General features: G+C 43.1%; 1 protein-coding gene and 1 long non-coding RNA gene across 2 annotated transcripts in view; one reads left to right on the top strand and one right to left on the bottom strand.

Annotated features, from left to right (window-relative positions):
* The window catches only part of LOC136833667 (dnaJ homolog subfamily C member 7-like), a 2,622-nt gene extending 277 nt beyond the window's left edge, over positions 1-2,345 (top strand). The window contains exon 1 of the mRNA XM_067095833.1: positions 1-2,345. This exon is cut by the window's left edge and continues 277 nt beyond it. Within this exon, the coding sequence (XP_066951934.1) occupies positions 1,144-2,235 (1,092 nt within the window). The 5' untranslated portion in view covers positions 1-1,143 and the 3' untranslated portion in view covers positions 2,236-2,345.
* Positions 1-15,000, bottom strand: part of LOC136833669 (uncharacterized) — a 629,485-nt gene that overhangs the window by 405,462 nt on the left and 209,023 nt on the right. The window lies entirely within an intron of this gene.

The raw sequence follows: 15,000 nt of genomic DNA, 5'->3' as shown, positions 1-15,000 counted from the left end.
GTGGCATTTTTTGAAGTTAACCTTGTAGTGAGGTGCTAATATTTGTTACCGAAATGACTAACAACTTTGGATCGTTATTGTGCGGCTTCCTAACAGGAGGTATTATTGCTTTATTGTTTTGGCAAAACACAGGACTGCTGATTATAAATGGATTCACTGCCACCGATGCTACCCTAGCAGGAATTGTAGGCATCTGCAGTGCGATTATAGGATGTTATATGGATCGACTTGAAGATACAGAGTTATATGGCGCCCGTCCTGATGAAGACGGGACGATGATGACCGGAACTTCTCATGAGGACACGCTGGAGGCTGATGGACGGAATGCGACCAAATGGAATAAACCCTGCAAATTAAGTCCCAATTCGAGAAGTGAAATCAAGAACGGGGCTGAAAACTCGGCAAAAGCGGAAAAGTAAATAATCTGAGTCTTTTCCATCGTTGCCTGGGTGTTCCGTCGAAATTAAATTCACTTGAAAATAAGCTCGAACTTCTTAAGGCTAAGAGGACACAACAGATAAAGAGGGCTAAGAGAAATGAGTCTGTACTGCTAAGAAAACAAAGGAAAATAGAAGAACTGCAGAAGGCGCTGGAGGAGAAAGACAGACAGGCTGGGAGAGAACGACGCGAAGTACAGGCCCTGAAGAAGAAAGTGACAGAAGTGGTCGGACATAGGGACATCTTACGCCAGAGGGTCCAGGATCACAAATCTGCCGCTGCAGCGTCTCGGCAAATAATTGAAGAATTGAAAAGGAACAACTCGGAGTGCCTTCAAAGAGAGTGGCAACTGCAGAAATTGGTGCATGAGGTACAGAGAGAGAACGCTGATCTAAAACTGGGAAAAGGCAGGTGTTTTAAGAGAAGACCAAAAGAGTCCCGTGAATATCAGAGACTCAAAAAGAGTGCCTAGCTAAGGATCAAAAGATACAGGAACAAGAACGACTAATACAAGTCCTTGCAGATGAGAAGGAGGGAAAGAGTAAAGACTTGAAGAGTATCAGAAGAAAATATAAGGAAAAGGAACGCGACAACAAGAAACTGCTCGAGGAATTGGATGAAAAGAGAAAAGAAATCAGTAAATATGACAAACTTGAAAAAGAATGCGCAGAGAAGGACCACCAGAGACAGCAGCGAGAAAGACAAATGCAAATTCTTGCAGATCAAATGCTCCGACTGAGTAAGGATTTGAGGGAACTCAAAATAAACTACGATGAAAAGGACCGTGAAAACGAGAGGCTGCGCCAAGAACTGAATGAAATTAAACAAATCAACGATGGCCTGGGGAGAAAGACCTGGGAATGTGAAAGACTTGAAAAAGACTGCGCCGAGAAGGAACATCTTATAAAAGAGCAAGAAAGATTAATACAAATCCTTGAAGATGAAAAGGAAGAAATAAGTAAGGATTTGGAAAAAATAAAAAGGAACTACAAGGAAAAGGATGATGAACATAGTGAAGGAAAGAACAAAATAATAAACGACGGAATATTTGCCTACATGAATAACAAGATCAGTGACGCTGTGAACATATTTGACGAGGCCCTGTCCACGGGTACGAGCTCTAAAATGGAAGCACCTCTTCTTTACGTCTTCAGGGCCATGGCAAAGTCCGCAGCTCAAAGTCCTGATAACATGGCTATTATTATGGACTGCTGTATGGCCATCGAAAAGGGACTTAAAGGATGGAAAGTATACCAGGTACGTGGGAAGCACCTTATGAATGAAGGGCTTTTTTCAGTTGCCGTGCAAGATTTTGAAACGGTTAACAGGATCGTACCATCTGATGAAACAATGCGAAATTTAAAAAGGGCCAAGGAAGGGCAAGAAAAGTGGGAGGACCAGAGCCATTATGAGGCCTTGGGTGTGAAACAGACTGCCACCAAGGCAGATATCCTAAGAGCCTTCAAAGATTTATCCATGAAATACCACCCGGACAGACACAGAGAAAAGCCCGAGATAATACAGGAGGCTTTCCAGGAGAAATTTAAAAGAATAACAAACGCTAAAACTGTTCTTACGGATGCTGAGAAGCGAAAGTTATATGATAGAGAGCTTCATCAGCATAACGTCATGCACGGGAAGAGTGACCCAAGGCCGAAACCTCATCAGCAAAGGGCTCAACCACATCACTTTTATCAAAGACAACCAAGGCCGGAATATACCGATGACTTTTGGTTCGCTGATGGGGATGCGGATGACATACAGCGCATGTTCGACAGAATTTTCAGATTCTGGTAAATGACATTGAAAGGCAATGTGGAGCAACGAAAATGAGAGGCGATACCATTCCGATGGACCTACTGGCTTGGTGTTTGCTGGGTCCTTGGATTGCTCCCAGTGTGCCAGTCGCCAGTCCACGCAGCCGTGAGTGGATGTCAGTGTCTGCTGGAGTCCAGATGGTGGGGGGGCCTGGGACTGGAGACCTCACCTGGTGGGGGTGAGGTTACTGGTTCCATGCCCTTATCTGGACTCTAGGGGAAACTGGCAGCTGTGAGTGGATACCAATGCCTGCTAGGGTTTGGATGGTGGGAGGGAGCATGGGTCTGGAGACCTTACCTGGTGGGGGTGGAGGTTTCAGGTTACCCTGCCCTTATCTGATCCCTAGAGGCCTTGGTCCCTAATCATAGCTGAATGGACTGGTGATCTGACAGCCAGAAGTAGTCTGGGAGCAACAAAAATGAGAGGAGATACTCGGCAAAAGCAGAAAAAAACCTACTGGCTTGGTGTGTTCCGTGCTTAAATTCCTTGAAAATAAGTTGTTCCCAGCGTGTCAGTCGACCAGTCCATGTAGCTGTGAGTGGATGTCATTGTCTGCTGGAGTCCAGATGGTGGAGGGGGCCTGGGAATGGAGACCTCACCTGGTGGGGGTGAGGTCTCCAGTCCCAGGCCCACTCCACCATCTGAATGGTCGGCAGACAGGGACATGTTATCTGGACTCCAGGAGATACTGGCATCTGTGAGTGGATACCAGTGCCTGCAAAGAGGGTTTGGATGGTGGGAGGAGCATGGGTCTGGAGACCTTACCTGGTGGGGGTGTTTCTGGTACCAAAAGAGCCCTTATCTGATCCCTAGAGGCCTTTGGTCCAAGAATAGCTGAATGGACTGGTGATCTGACAGCCAGAAGTAGTCTGGGAGCAACGAAAATGAGAAGGAGATACAACAAGAAGCCAATGAACCTACTGGCTTGGTGTTTGCTTGGTCCTTGAAAAAGTTGTTCAGAGTGGACCATCAGTCCATGGAGCTGTGAGTGACAAATGTCATTGTCTGCTGAAAGCCAGATGGTAAGGGGGAACTGGGACTGAGACCTCACCTGGTGAGGTGAGGTCCAGTCCCAGGCCCACCTGTACCATCTGAATTCTTGAAAAGACATGCCCTTATCTGGACTCCAGGAGATACTGGCATCTGTGAAGTGGATACCAGTGCCTGCTAGGGTTTGGATGGTGGGAGGGATGCATGGGTCTGGGAGACCTTACCTGGTGGGGGGTGAGGTTTCTGGAATACCCTGCCCTGATCTGATCCCTAGAGGCCCTTGGTCCCTAATCATAGCTGAATGGACTGGTGATCTGACAGCCAGAAGTAGTCTGGGAGCAAAGTCGAAAATGAGAGGAGATACTGCTGTAGCCAATGAACCTACTGGCTGGTGTTTGCTTGGTCCTTGGGTTGTTCCCAGCGTGTCAGTCGCCAGTCCATGTAGCTTTGAGTGGATGTCATCTGTCAATGCGAAATTTGGGAGTCCAGAAGGTGGAGGGCCTGGGACTGGAGACCTCACCTGGTGATGTTCTAAGTGAGGTCTCAGTCCCAGGCCCATTACAAGAGGCTTTCCATCTGGAATTCCAGCAGACATGCCCTTATCTGGACTCCAGGAGATACTGGCATCTGTGAGTGGATACCAGTGCCTGCTAGGGTTTGGATGGTGGGAGGGAGCATGGGTCTGGAGACCTTACCTGGTAGGGGTGAGGTTTCTGGTACCCTGCCCTTATCTGATCCCTAGAGGCCTTTGGTCCCTAATCATAGCTGAATGGACTGGTGATCTGACAGCCAGAAGTAGTCTGGGAGCAACGAAAATGAGAGGAGATACCAAGCCAATGAACCTACTGGCTTGGTGTTTGGGTCCTTGGGTTGTTCCCAGTGTGTCAGTCGCCAGTCCATGTAGCTGTGAGTGGATGTCATTGTCTGCTGGAGTCCAGATGGTGGAGGGGCCTGGGACTGGAGACCTCACCTGGTGGGGGTCTCCAGTCCCAGGCCCACTCCACCATCTGAATTCCAGCAGACATGCCCTTATCTGGACTCTAGGGGAAACTGGCAGCTGTGAGTGGATACCAGTGCCTGCTAGGGTTTGGATGGTGGGAGGGAGCATGGGTCTGGAGACCTTACCTGGTGGGGGTGAGGTTTCTGGTACCCTGCCCTTATCTGATCCCTAAAGGCCTTTGGTCCCTAATCATAGCTGAATGGACTGGTGATCTGACAGCCAGTAGTAGTCTGGGAGCAACGAAAATGAGAGGAGATACCAAGCCAATGAACCTACTGGCTTGGTGTTTGCTTGGTCCTTGGGTTGTTCCCAGCGTGTCAGTCGCCAGTCCATGTAGCTGTGAGTGGATGTCATTGTCTGCTGGAGTCCAGATGGTGGAGGGGGCCTGGGACTGGAGACCTCACCTGGTGGGGGTGAGGTCTCCAGTCCCAGGCCCACTCCACCATCTGAATTCCAGCAGACATGCCCTTATCTGGACTCCAGGAGATACTGGCATCTGTGAGTGGATACCAGTGCCTGCTAGGGTTTGGATGGTGGGAGGGAGCATGGGTCTGGAGACCTTACCTGGTGGGGGTGGGGTTTCTGGTACCCTGCCCTTATCTGATCCCTAGAGGCCTTTGGTCCCTAATCATAGCTGAATGGACTGGTGATCTGACAGCCAGTAGTAATCTGGGAGCAACGAAAATGAGAGGAGATACCAAGCCGATGAACCTACTGGCTTGGTGTTTGCTTGGTCCTTGGGTTGTTCCCAGCGTGTCAGTCGCCAGTCCATGTAGCTGTGAGTGGATGTCATTGTCTGCTGGAGTCCAGATGGTGGAGGGGGCCTGGGACTGGAGACCTCACCTGATGGGGTGAGGTCTCCAGTCCCAGGCCCACTCCACCATCTGAATTCCAGCAGACATGCCCTTATCTGGACTCCAGGAGATACTGGCATCTGTGAGTGGATACCAACGTCTGCTAGGGTTCGGATGTTGGGAGTGGGCATGGGTCTGGAGACCTTGCCTGGTGGGGGTGAGGTTTCTGGTACCCTGCCCTTATCTGATCCCTAGAGGTCTTTGGTCCCTAATCATAGCTGAATGGACTGGTGATCTGACAGCCAGAAGTAGTCTGGGAGCAACGAAAATGAGAGGAGATACCAAGCCAATGAACCTACTGGCTTGGTGTTTGCTTGGTCCTTGGGTTGTTCCCAGCGTGTCAGTCGCCAGTCCATGTAGCTGTGAGTGGATGTCATTGTCTGCTGGAGTCCAGATGGTGGAGGGGGCCTGGGGCTGGAGACCTCACCTGGTGGGGGTGAGGTCTCCAGTCCCAGGCCCACTCCACCATCTGAATTCCAGCAGACATGCCCTTATCTGGACTCTAGGGGAAACTGGCAGCTGTGAGGGGATACCAGTGCCTGCTAGGGTTTGGATGGTGGGAGGGAGCATGGGTCTGGAGACCTTACCTGGTGGGGGTGAGGTTTCTGGTACCCTGCCCTTATCTGATCCCTAAAGGCCTTTGGTCCCTAATCATAGCTGAATGGACTGGTGATCTGACAGCCAGAAGTAGTCTGGGAGCAACGAAAATGAGAGGAGATACCAAGCCGATGAACCTACTGGCTTGGTGTTTGCTTGGTCCTTGGGTTGTTCCCAGCGTGTCAGTCGCCAGTCCATGTAGCTGTGAGTGGATGTCATTGTCTGCAGGAGTCCAGATGGTGGAGGGGCCTGGGACTGGAGACCTCACCTGGTGGGGTGAGGTCTCCAGTCCCAGGCCCACTCCACCATCTGAATTCCAGCAGACATGCCCTTATCTGGACTCCAGGAGATACTGGCATCTGTGAGTGGATACCAACGTCTGCAAGGGTTCGGATGTTGGGAGGGGTCATGGGTCTGGAGACCTTACCTGGTGGGGGTGAGGTTTCTGGTACCATGCCCTTATCTGGCCGTAGGGGACATTGATGCCTAATCATAGCTGAATAGACTGTTGATCGGACAGCCAGTAGTCTGAAAGAACGAAAATGAGAGGAGACACTAAGCAGATGGACCTACTGACTAGGTGTTCGCTGCGTCCTTGGATTGCTCCCAGTGTGCCAGTCGCCAGTCCATGTAGCTGTGAGTGGATGCCAGTGTCTCCTGGAGTTCAGATGGTGTAGGGAGGGGACCTGGGACTGGAGACCTCACCTGGTGGGGTGAGGTTGCTGGTTCCATGCCCTTATCTGGACTTCAGGGGAACTGGCAGCTGTGAGTGGATACCAATGTCTGCTAGGGTTCGGATGGTTGCGGGCCATGGGTCTGGAGACCTTACCCGGTAGGGGTGAGGTTTTGGTACCAAGCCCTTATCCTGGCTCTACGGGACAGCGGTGCCTAATCACAGCTGAATGAACTGGTGATTGGACAGCCAGGAGTAGTCTGGGAATAATGAAAATGAGAGGAGATACCAAGCTGATAGACCTACTGGCTTGGTGTTTGCTGGGTCCTTGGATTGCTCCCAGAATTCCAATCGCCAGTCCACTCAGTTGTGAGTGGATGTCAGTGTCTGCTGGAGTTCAGATGGTGTGGGAGGGCCTGGGACTGAGACCTTACCTGGTGGGGGTGAGGTTGCTGGTTCCATGCCCTTATCTGGACTTCAGGGGACACTGACAGCTTTGAGTGGATACCAACGTCTGTTAGGGTTCAGATGGAGGGGCAACCATGGGTCTGGAGACCTTACCTGGTGGGGGTGAGGTTTCTGGTACCATGCCCTTATCTGATCCCTAAAAGACATTGATGCCTTTTCATAGCTGAATGGACTGGTGGTCAAACAGCCAGGAGAAGTCTGAGAGCAACAGAAATGACAGTAAATACCAGGCCGATGGACCTACTGGCTTGGTGTTTGCTTGGTCCTCGGATTGCTCCTAGTGTGCCAGTCGCCAGTCCATGTAGCCATGAGTGGATGGCAATGTCTGGTGGAGTTCATATGGTGTGGAGGGGGTTGGGACTGGAGACCTCACCTGGTGAGAGTGAGGTTGCTGGTTCCATGCCCTTATCTGGACTTCAGGGAAACTGGCAGCTGTGAGTGGATACCAATGTCTGCTAGGGTTTGGGGGTTGGTGGGCCATGGGTCTGGAGACCTTACCTGGTGGGGGTGAGATTTTGGTACCATGCCCTTATCTGGGCTCTACGGAACAGTGGTGCCTAATCATTGCTGAATGGACTGGTGGTCGGACAGCCAGGGTTAGTCTGGAAACCCAGTAGGTGTTGTGTGAGCACCGGGTATATTCTCCAAGGATTAAATGATACATGTGACAGTAAAGGCTCCTCTAAAAAGAAATTATGAAAGTCTCCTTAAACCAGTGGAAGAAGCAAGTGCATGTGCATTGGCTGGGTTGTGCAGAGTTAACATGGTATGTGCAGTGTCCTTGGGTTGTTCTTAATATGCCTTCAGCCAGTTACCAGAGCAGTGAGCGGAAGCCTGAGTCTGCTTGGGTCGGATGGAGGTGTTTGTGGGACAGGGGACCTCATCCTCAAGAGTATGCTGGGTGGCTGGAAGGCTGAGCCTTCCCTTTTGGAGAGGGCAATATTTTCAACAAGATCCACTTGGAAATTATTACATAGACAAACATAGTTTTCCTCTCTGGATGATGTAGCACCTGCTCAGTTCTGATTTTTGGCTTAACAGCGAGCCTTTGTGGTAGGACTGCTGACACCACTACAAATGTCTTGGCCCTGGGGGGATACAGGTGCTTCTTTGCAGCTGAGTAGACTTGTGGATGGTGTATATATATATATATATATATATATATATATATATATATATATATATATATATATATATATATATTTATACACACACACACACACACACACACACACACACACATATATATATATATATATATATATATATATATATATATATATATATATGTTTATATATAAATATTTATATATATTTATGTGTATGTATATATATATATATATATATATATATATATATATATATATATATATATATATATATATATATATATATACACAGTATATATATATGCTAGATTCCCTTAATTACCTGACAACAGATTCAGGAAAAAATGTATTAGTTTATTCAGTGGACAATTACCTGCACTCAACATAAAACTAATTCCGATGAACCCCGAACCATCGGGTCCTCTTCCATTTCAAGGATAGGATCAGCCCCCCGTTTACCTCCGGTGTAATTTGCAAATATACCAGTCCCAGATGTAATCTGGGCACATACATCGGATGTACCAGGAGGCTGCTAAAGATCCGAGTCTCCTCTCACCAGGGGATTAGCTGCAGAACAGCTAGTCGACTATCTAATCCTGGTCAGTCGAATGTGAGAAAGCATAGCAAGACTTGCAAAACACATCTAGACGCCAAGGACTTTAGAATTGTGACAAGAACACGAGGTATGGAGGAACTGGCCACCCTTGAATCTATAGTGATCAAACTGACTGTCCCTACCTCAATCACCAGTCATCAGCCCAACTGTACAATGCATAGTTTCCTCTTGTTTTTAGCCTGTGTCTCTGTGCTCACCCCCTCCCCCTTTCTCCCCCCACCCCCCCTCCTGTTCTGCATTTCTGTGGGTAGGTGTTTTGTGCTTCTTGCCTCTTAGTATATAACTAATATAAACACAAGGACGGTGCTAGAGGTAGGCAGGGATCCTGAGGATGTCACAGGCTAATCCTATGTATACATTGTAAGAGACGGATTGCGTCTACTTTCAGCTGAAAACTAAATCCGCATGTGTTTATGAGACGTTTAACCCCGAATTAAGTATGCGTGTACCAGGAAATGGTTACCAATATTACTGCCATTCACTTGAAAGTTTCAGGGCCCATGCTAGTAAAGGGATTATTGGTTAGGTTTAGAAAACTAATTGAAATTATATAGTTCACATTAACTGGCTATTACAGCGCTTATATATTATTATACCGTTTTCTCTGAGTCCCAAAATCTGGTTGGTCTGTTATATTATACTAACAGGGAAAGTAAGACTTAGTTTTCTCTCTCACTATCGAGTTTTATTTTCTCTTGCCCTATTTCCATAGAATGAAGTCTTCGAATGTTACTCTAAGCATTTCCATTTTAGTCTCCTGTAAAAGACAACTATTGTGCCAGCTTTGTCTGTCCGTCCGCACTTTACTCTGTCCGCACTTCTTTCTGTCCGCCCTCAGATCTTAAAAACGACTGAGGCTAGAGGGCTGCAACTTGGTATGTTGATCATCCACCCTTCAATCATCAAACATACCAAATTGCAGTCTTCTAGCCTCAGTAGCTTTTATTTTATTTAAGGTTAAAGTTAGCCATAATCGTGCTTCTGGCAACGATATAGGATAGGCCACCATAGGGTCGTGGTTTAAGTTTCATGGGCAGCGGTTCATACAGCATTATGCCGAGACCATCGAAAGATAGGTCTATTTTCGGTGGCCTTGATTAAACGATGTACAGAAAACTCGATTGTGCCGAAGACTCTTATCAAAATTTATGTGGATAGGCAAATGAAAACGGCCACGTTATAAATATGCTTTACATGTGACTCAGCCAATAAGAATTGATGCCTAGATTTGCGAAAGGATTTAGTATGAGATAGTGCTTATGACTTCTCGAGAAAACTGGAAAAAAAAAGCTTTTAAAACGAACGTTCACTACGATGTAACTTTAATGTCTGTTGAAGAGGCTTATAACCGTATCTTTTACACTGGTCTCTAAAGCCAGGCGGAGAAAAATTCCAATGAATTTTAGGTTGATGTCCAAAGATTATACTACAATGCAAGGGAGCGTTCTAATGCGCAGGGAATAAGCAATAATAGAATAGTTGTGATTGTTTGAGTTACCTTAAGTAAGTTTCTAACGTTCAATCTCCAAATACTTAACCAGGATATTTATGATTTTTTTTAACCGAATATTTTGCTTGTAAAATCGAAGCAAACGTCTGGAAGTGTTTACACTCAGGTTGATTACTATCATTTTCCTACAAAGTAACTCCACTTTCGACTTCCCCTTTTTACTCCAGGATGAACAGCTACTGTTCTTAACAAGAGGAGCAACAGTAGCTTTCCCCCTAATATTCTTAGTCTGGATCAAGTGTCTCACTTCTTCTCTCTCTCTCTCTCTCTCTCTCTCTCTCTCTCGTCCAGAGAAGTCTGGCAGGCCTGACCTTTTTCCTTCAACCGTGAAAGGGACTCAGCCTTCTTCTTCCTTCAGGAGATCTCACGCAGCGAGAGCAAATTCAAACGTCGATACCCTTCTTTTTTTTAATGCCAGCTAAATGGTATGGGATTCCTTCACTTCCCTCTATTTCTCTTCTTACAGAAGCCTCCAGTTTTCTCAAAGTTATTGCTTTTCACTGGATGCTGTGGCGCGTGACGAAAGCTCTATTTTCTTAAAATATAGGATGTGCGATCTTTTGGCTTCTCAAGGAAAAGGCAAAACTTACTTCAAAGAACAACGATCCCTTTAAAATGTTTCTAAAACAGTGATTGATATATATATGTACTGTGTATATATATATATATATATATATATATATATATATATATATATATATATATATATATATATATACATACACATTACATATATATTTCTATATACTGTATATATATTAACAAATATATATTAATATTATATATATACTGTATATAATATAAATTTTTAGAAGCCCTTTAGAAAATTCCTGTTCTCTACAGTAACTTTCATTTTTTCCTTGAGCAGCAAAAAGATTGCACGGCTGTATTTTATGAAAATCAAACTTTCGCCACGCCTCACCTCATCCGATGAAAAGAAGTTTCTTTGAGAAAACTGAAACCTAATGCATCAAGAGAAACAGAGGGAGGAGAAGGAATCCCATACCATTTAGATGGCAATGAAAAATAATAATAAAAAGAAAGTGTATCGACGCTTGAATTTGCTCTCTCTGCGTGCGATCTCCTGAAGACAGCTGACCGAGTCTCTTTCACGCATGAAAGCGAAGGGCCAGATCTGCCAGGGTTCATGTAACACCATTTGACTTGAAACACACACAGAGAGAGAGAGAGAGAGAGAGAGAGAGAGAGAGAGAGAGAGAGAGAGAGAGAGAGAGAGAGAGAGAGAGACTTGATTAAGGCTAAGAATATTTGAAGGAAGGCGAGTGTGTTGTTCCTTTCTTTGGGAACAGTGTAGCTGTTTTTCCTGGAAAGAAAGGAAAATCGAAAGAAAGAGAGAGAGAGAGAGAGAGAGAGAGAGAGAGAGAGAGAGAGAGAGAGAGAGAGAGAGAGAGACTTGATTAAGGCTAAGAATATTTGGGGAAGGCTGGTGTGTTGATCACTTCTTTTGGAGCAGTAACTTTTCCTCCTGGACTGAAAGGAAAGTCAAAAGTCAAAAATGTTAATGGAGATTCAAAGATGTTTCGTGGAAACGATATTTTATCAGCATAGGAAATGTTTCCTCGAACACAAAAGCTAATATAAGTGATGCAGTGGCTTTACTTTATCTTAAATTATAGAAATATAATTTAGAGTGTCAATGCCTGCATTTTGTCCTCTGCGTAAATAGGCGGCAAAATTAGAATACTTGGCAATTACTTCGAATCAGGTCTCATTTTGATGATGTCATTAGTAACCATTAAGCGTAGGGGTACTTTCCCATTTTATGTCTCTCTGTTTCAAATGACAAAAGATTTATCCTGACCAAGAAAGTTTATTTTCATTTTTATAGATATATTTTTTCATCCAGAAAATACGAGTTAGCTTTAAAATCTTCTTTATGAAACTTTACTTTAATTTTCCGACATCCTGGGAGGAGTACTTAGGATAATTTAGGATTATATGGAAATTTTTTTACTAAGAATTTGCACTTACACAATAGCTTCAATTTATGGAGAAAATCTTCTTCCCTACTGGAACTTCCCCAGAAGTTTGTTCCTAAAGTACAGCATAACAATAATATTGTTAATTCATGAGGATTTATTAGTAAATCGAATAGGAAAAATGTACAGTAATTACGGATCTGCTTAGAGAGAGAGAGAGAGAGAGAGAGAGAGAGAGAGAGAGAGAGAGAGAGAGAGAATATCTAACAGGAAAAATGTACGAGCAATTACGGATCTGCTAAGAGAGAGAGAGAGAGAGAGAGAGAGAGAGAGAGAGAGAGAGAGAGAGAGAGAGAGAGAGAGAGAGAGAGAGAGATTGTTTGACGAATACCCGCTCACAGTATGCACCACAGCCCCGTGAAGTTAAATGACGGTTCTATTAAGCGAGATTAATTACAGTCTTATTATAACAAAGTGCCACTGTCGGGTTTTATATATTAGAGCCATTTTCAGAGTAATCAAGCATCTGGGCTTTGACCATTCTTCTAATATATGGAGGTGGGTGTAAGCTGGAAAATAATTTCATCCTGGTGGGGTATATATATATATATTTCATTCTGCCTGTTTGTTGCTTAGTCACAGTCAGGTGCGATGATGATAATAATAATAATAATAATAATAATAATAATAATAATAATAATAATAATAATAATAATAATAATTTGAAAATACACTTAGTAGCATGATTCTTAAAATGGCGAAACAAATCCACAGCTATGTATATGTACATGTATTCAAAGATAAAACTATACGAATAGCTTTCGGGAATCTGTTCGGATCCCCCTTTCAGTCTGATTGAAACAAATCCACATTTATGTAAAGATAAAACTGTACGGATAGTTTTCGAGAATCTGTTCGATTCCCCTTTTCAATAAGATTGAAAGGGGGATCCGAACAGATTCCAAAAAACTATCCGTGCAGTTTTATCTTTACATAAATGTGGATTTGTTTCTCCAATAATAATAATAATAATAATAATAATAATAATAATAATAATATAATAATCATTTGACATTTCTCTTCGTTTATTCTTTATTCAAATTATTAAGTGAGAGGATTAATGACAGTTATTGGCGTTACGTTTAGAACATGGAATCTAAACATGAAACAGATCCATTATGGATATCGTTTCATAAATACATACATTTTCGCGGTTTTGGTTGTATATTTCTGTAGACTTTCACTATGACCGTCAGTAAAAAGTCCCAAAAGTCCCATCTACTCCTTTTTTTCTTTTATACAACGTAAAATTTTCTTCCTTCGGAATGGTTCAGAGCTTAGCTTTGAATGGAACTAGTTCTGCTAAATCCTCAGAGATGATACCGTTGCAATTAAATTAAGATTTTTGTCCAGACTATAAATATTATATTTTCTGTTAACTAAAGAGAGTATAATTCTATTGCAAGTGCCACATTTATTAAAAATATTGATAAAACACCAGCTCTGCAGCCAAGAACAGCCAGTGTAGCAAATGCAAAAATACAGTGATTTTTTAATAATAATAATAATAATAATAATAATAATAATAATAATAATAATAATAATAATAATAATATGCAGTGGAAATTGTACCCAAAATCATAGGAACACTAGGCACGATCCCCAGATCCCTGAGAAGGAATCTGGAAAAACTAGATGCCGAAGTAGCTCCAGGACTCACGCAGAAGAGTGTGCTACTAGAAACAGCGCACATATAAAGTGAGAAAAGTGATGGACTCCTAAGGAGGCAGGATGCAACCCGGAACCCCCACACTATACGCGTCAATACCACCCAGTCGAATAAGATAACTGTGATTAAAAAAAAAAAATAAAATTAATAATAATAATAACAATATAATAATAATAATATTTATTATTATTATTATTATTATTATTATTATCAGAACATGAACCCTATTCATACGGTGCAAGCCCACCACAGGGGCCACTGACTTGAAATTCAAGCTTCCAAAGAATGTGGTGCTCATTTCAAATAAGTAAGAAGGTAACAGGGAATACGTAAATAGTTAAAGAAAAGGAACACAAAGTTAAGAACATCAATATTTTATGTGCGTTTGTTGAAAGATTCTCTAAACAAAGACCTAAAGAATTATGATGCTTTTTCTTGAATTTCCTTTCTTTCTAATTATCCTGCATAAGCATGATTAGAAATGAGTATTATTTTACTCTAGGAAAAAAATAGTTTAGTATTTTTTTACTCTAGTATTTTTTTTACACTTGGAAAAAATCGTTTAGTATTTGTTTTACTCTAGAAACCCAATCGTTTATTATTTTTTGCTCTAGGAAAAAATCGTTTAGCATTTTTTTTACACTGGGGAAAAATTTTTTTTTTACTCTAGGGAGAAAATCGTTTAGTATTTTTTACTCTGGGAAAAAATCGTTTAGTGTTTTTACTCTAGGAAAAATCGTTTAGCATTTTTACTCGGAAAAAATCGTTTAGTATTTTTTTACTGTAGGAAAAATCGTTTAGTATTTTTTTCACTCTAGGAAAAAATCGTTTAGTATTTTTTTACTCTAGGAAAAAATCTTTTAGTATATTTTTTACTCTAAAAAAAATCGTTTAGTATTTTTCTTTACTCAAGGAAAAAAATCGTTTGATGCCTACTTTCGTGCCTTTGCAAAGGCGCCATTGGATGAAAGTCCTTCTCTGCCGGAAATTTAACGGAAAATACTTTGGAAATCTGAGCTAACATAAGCATCAAGGAGTAACTGCGGGAACTTGTCTTCATTCCACCATTTTAAAGACCTAATTTAAACTTTACACGGACTGTAAAGAGAGTAGATTTGTGTCGAAACTTGCATGAACGAAATGAGCCTCTTAAAAAGTAAGAAAAACTACTAACACAAGGTAAGTAAGTGTGTCCAACCGGGAGGCTTTTTCCCGAGATGTAACCGAGTACCGGGACCTTTCCCTGAAAAAAGCGGGA

Source organism: Macrobrachium rosenbergii, chromosome 52 (genome assembly GCF_040412425.1).
Source record: "Macrobrachium rosenbergii isolate ZJJX-2024 chromosome 52, ASM4041242v1, whole genome shotgun sequence".
Lineage (NCBI taxonomy): Eukaryota > Metazoa > Arthropoda > Malacostraca > Decapoda > Palaemonidae > Macrobrachium > Macrobrachium rosenbergii.
The sequence above is the reverse complement of the archived record's forward strand: the minus strand, read 5'-3'. Positions and strand labels throughout refer to the sequence as shown.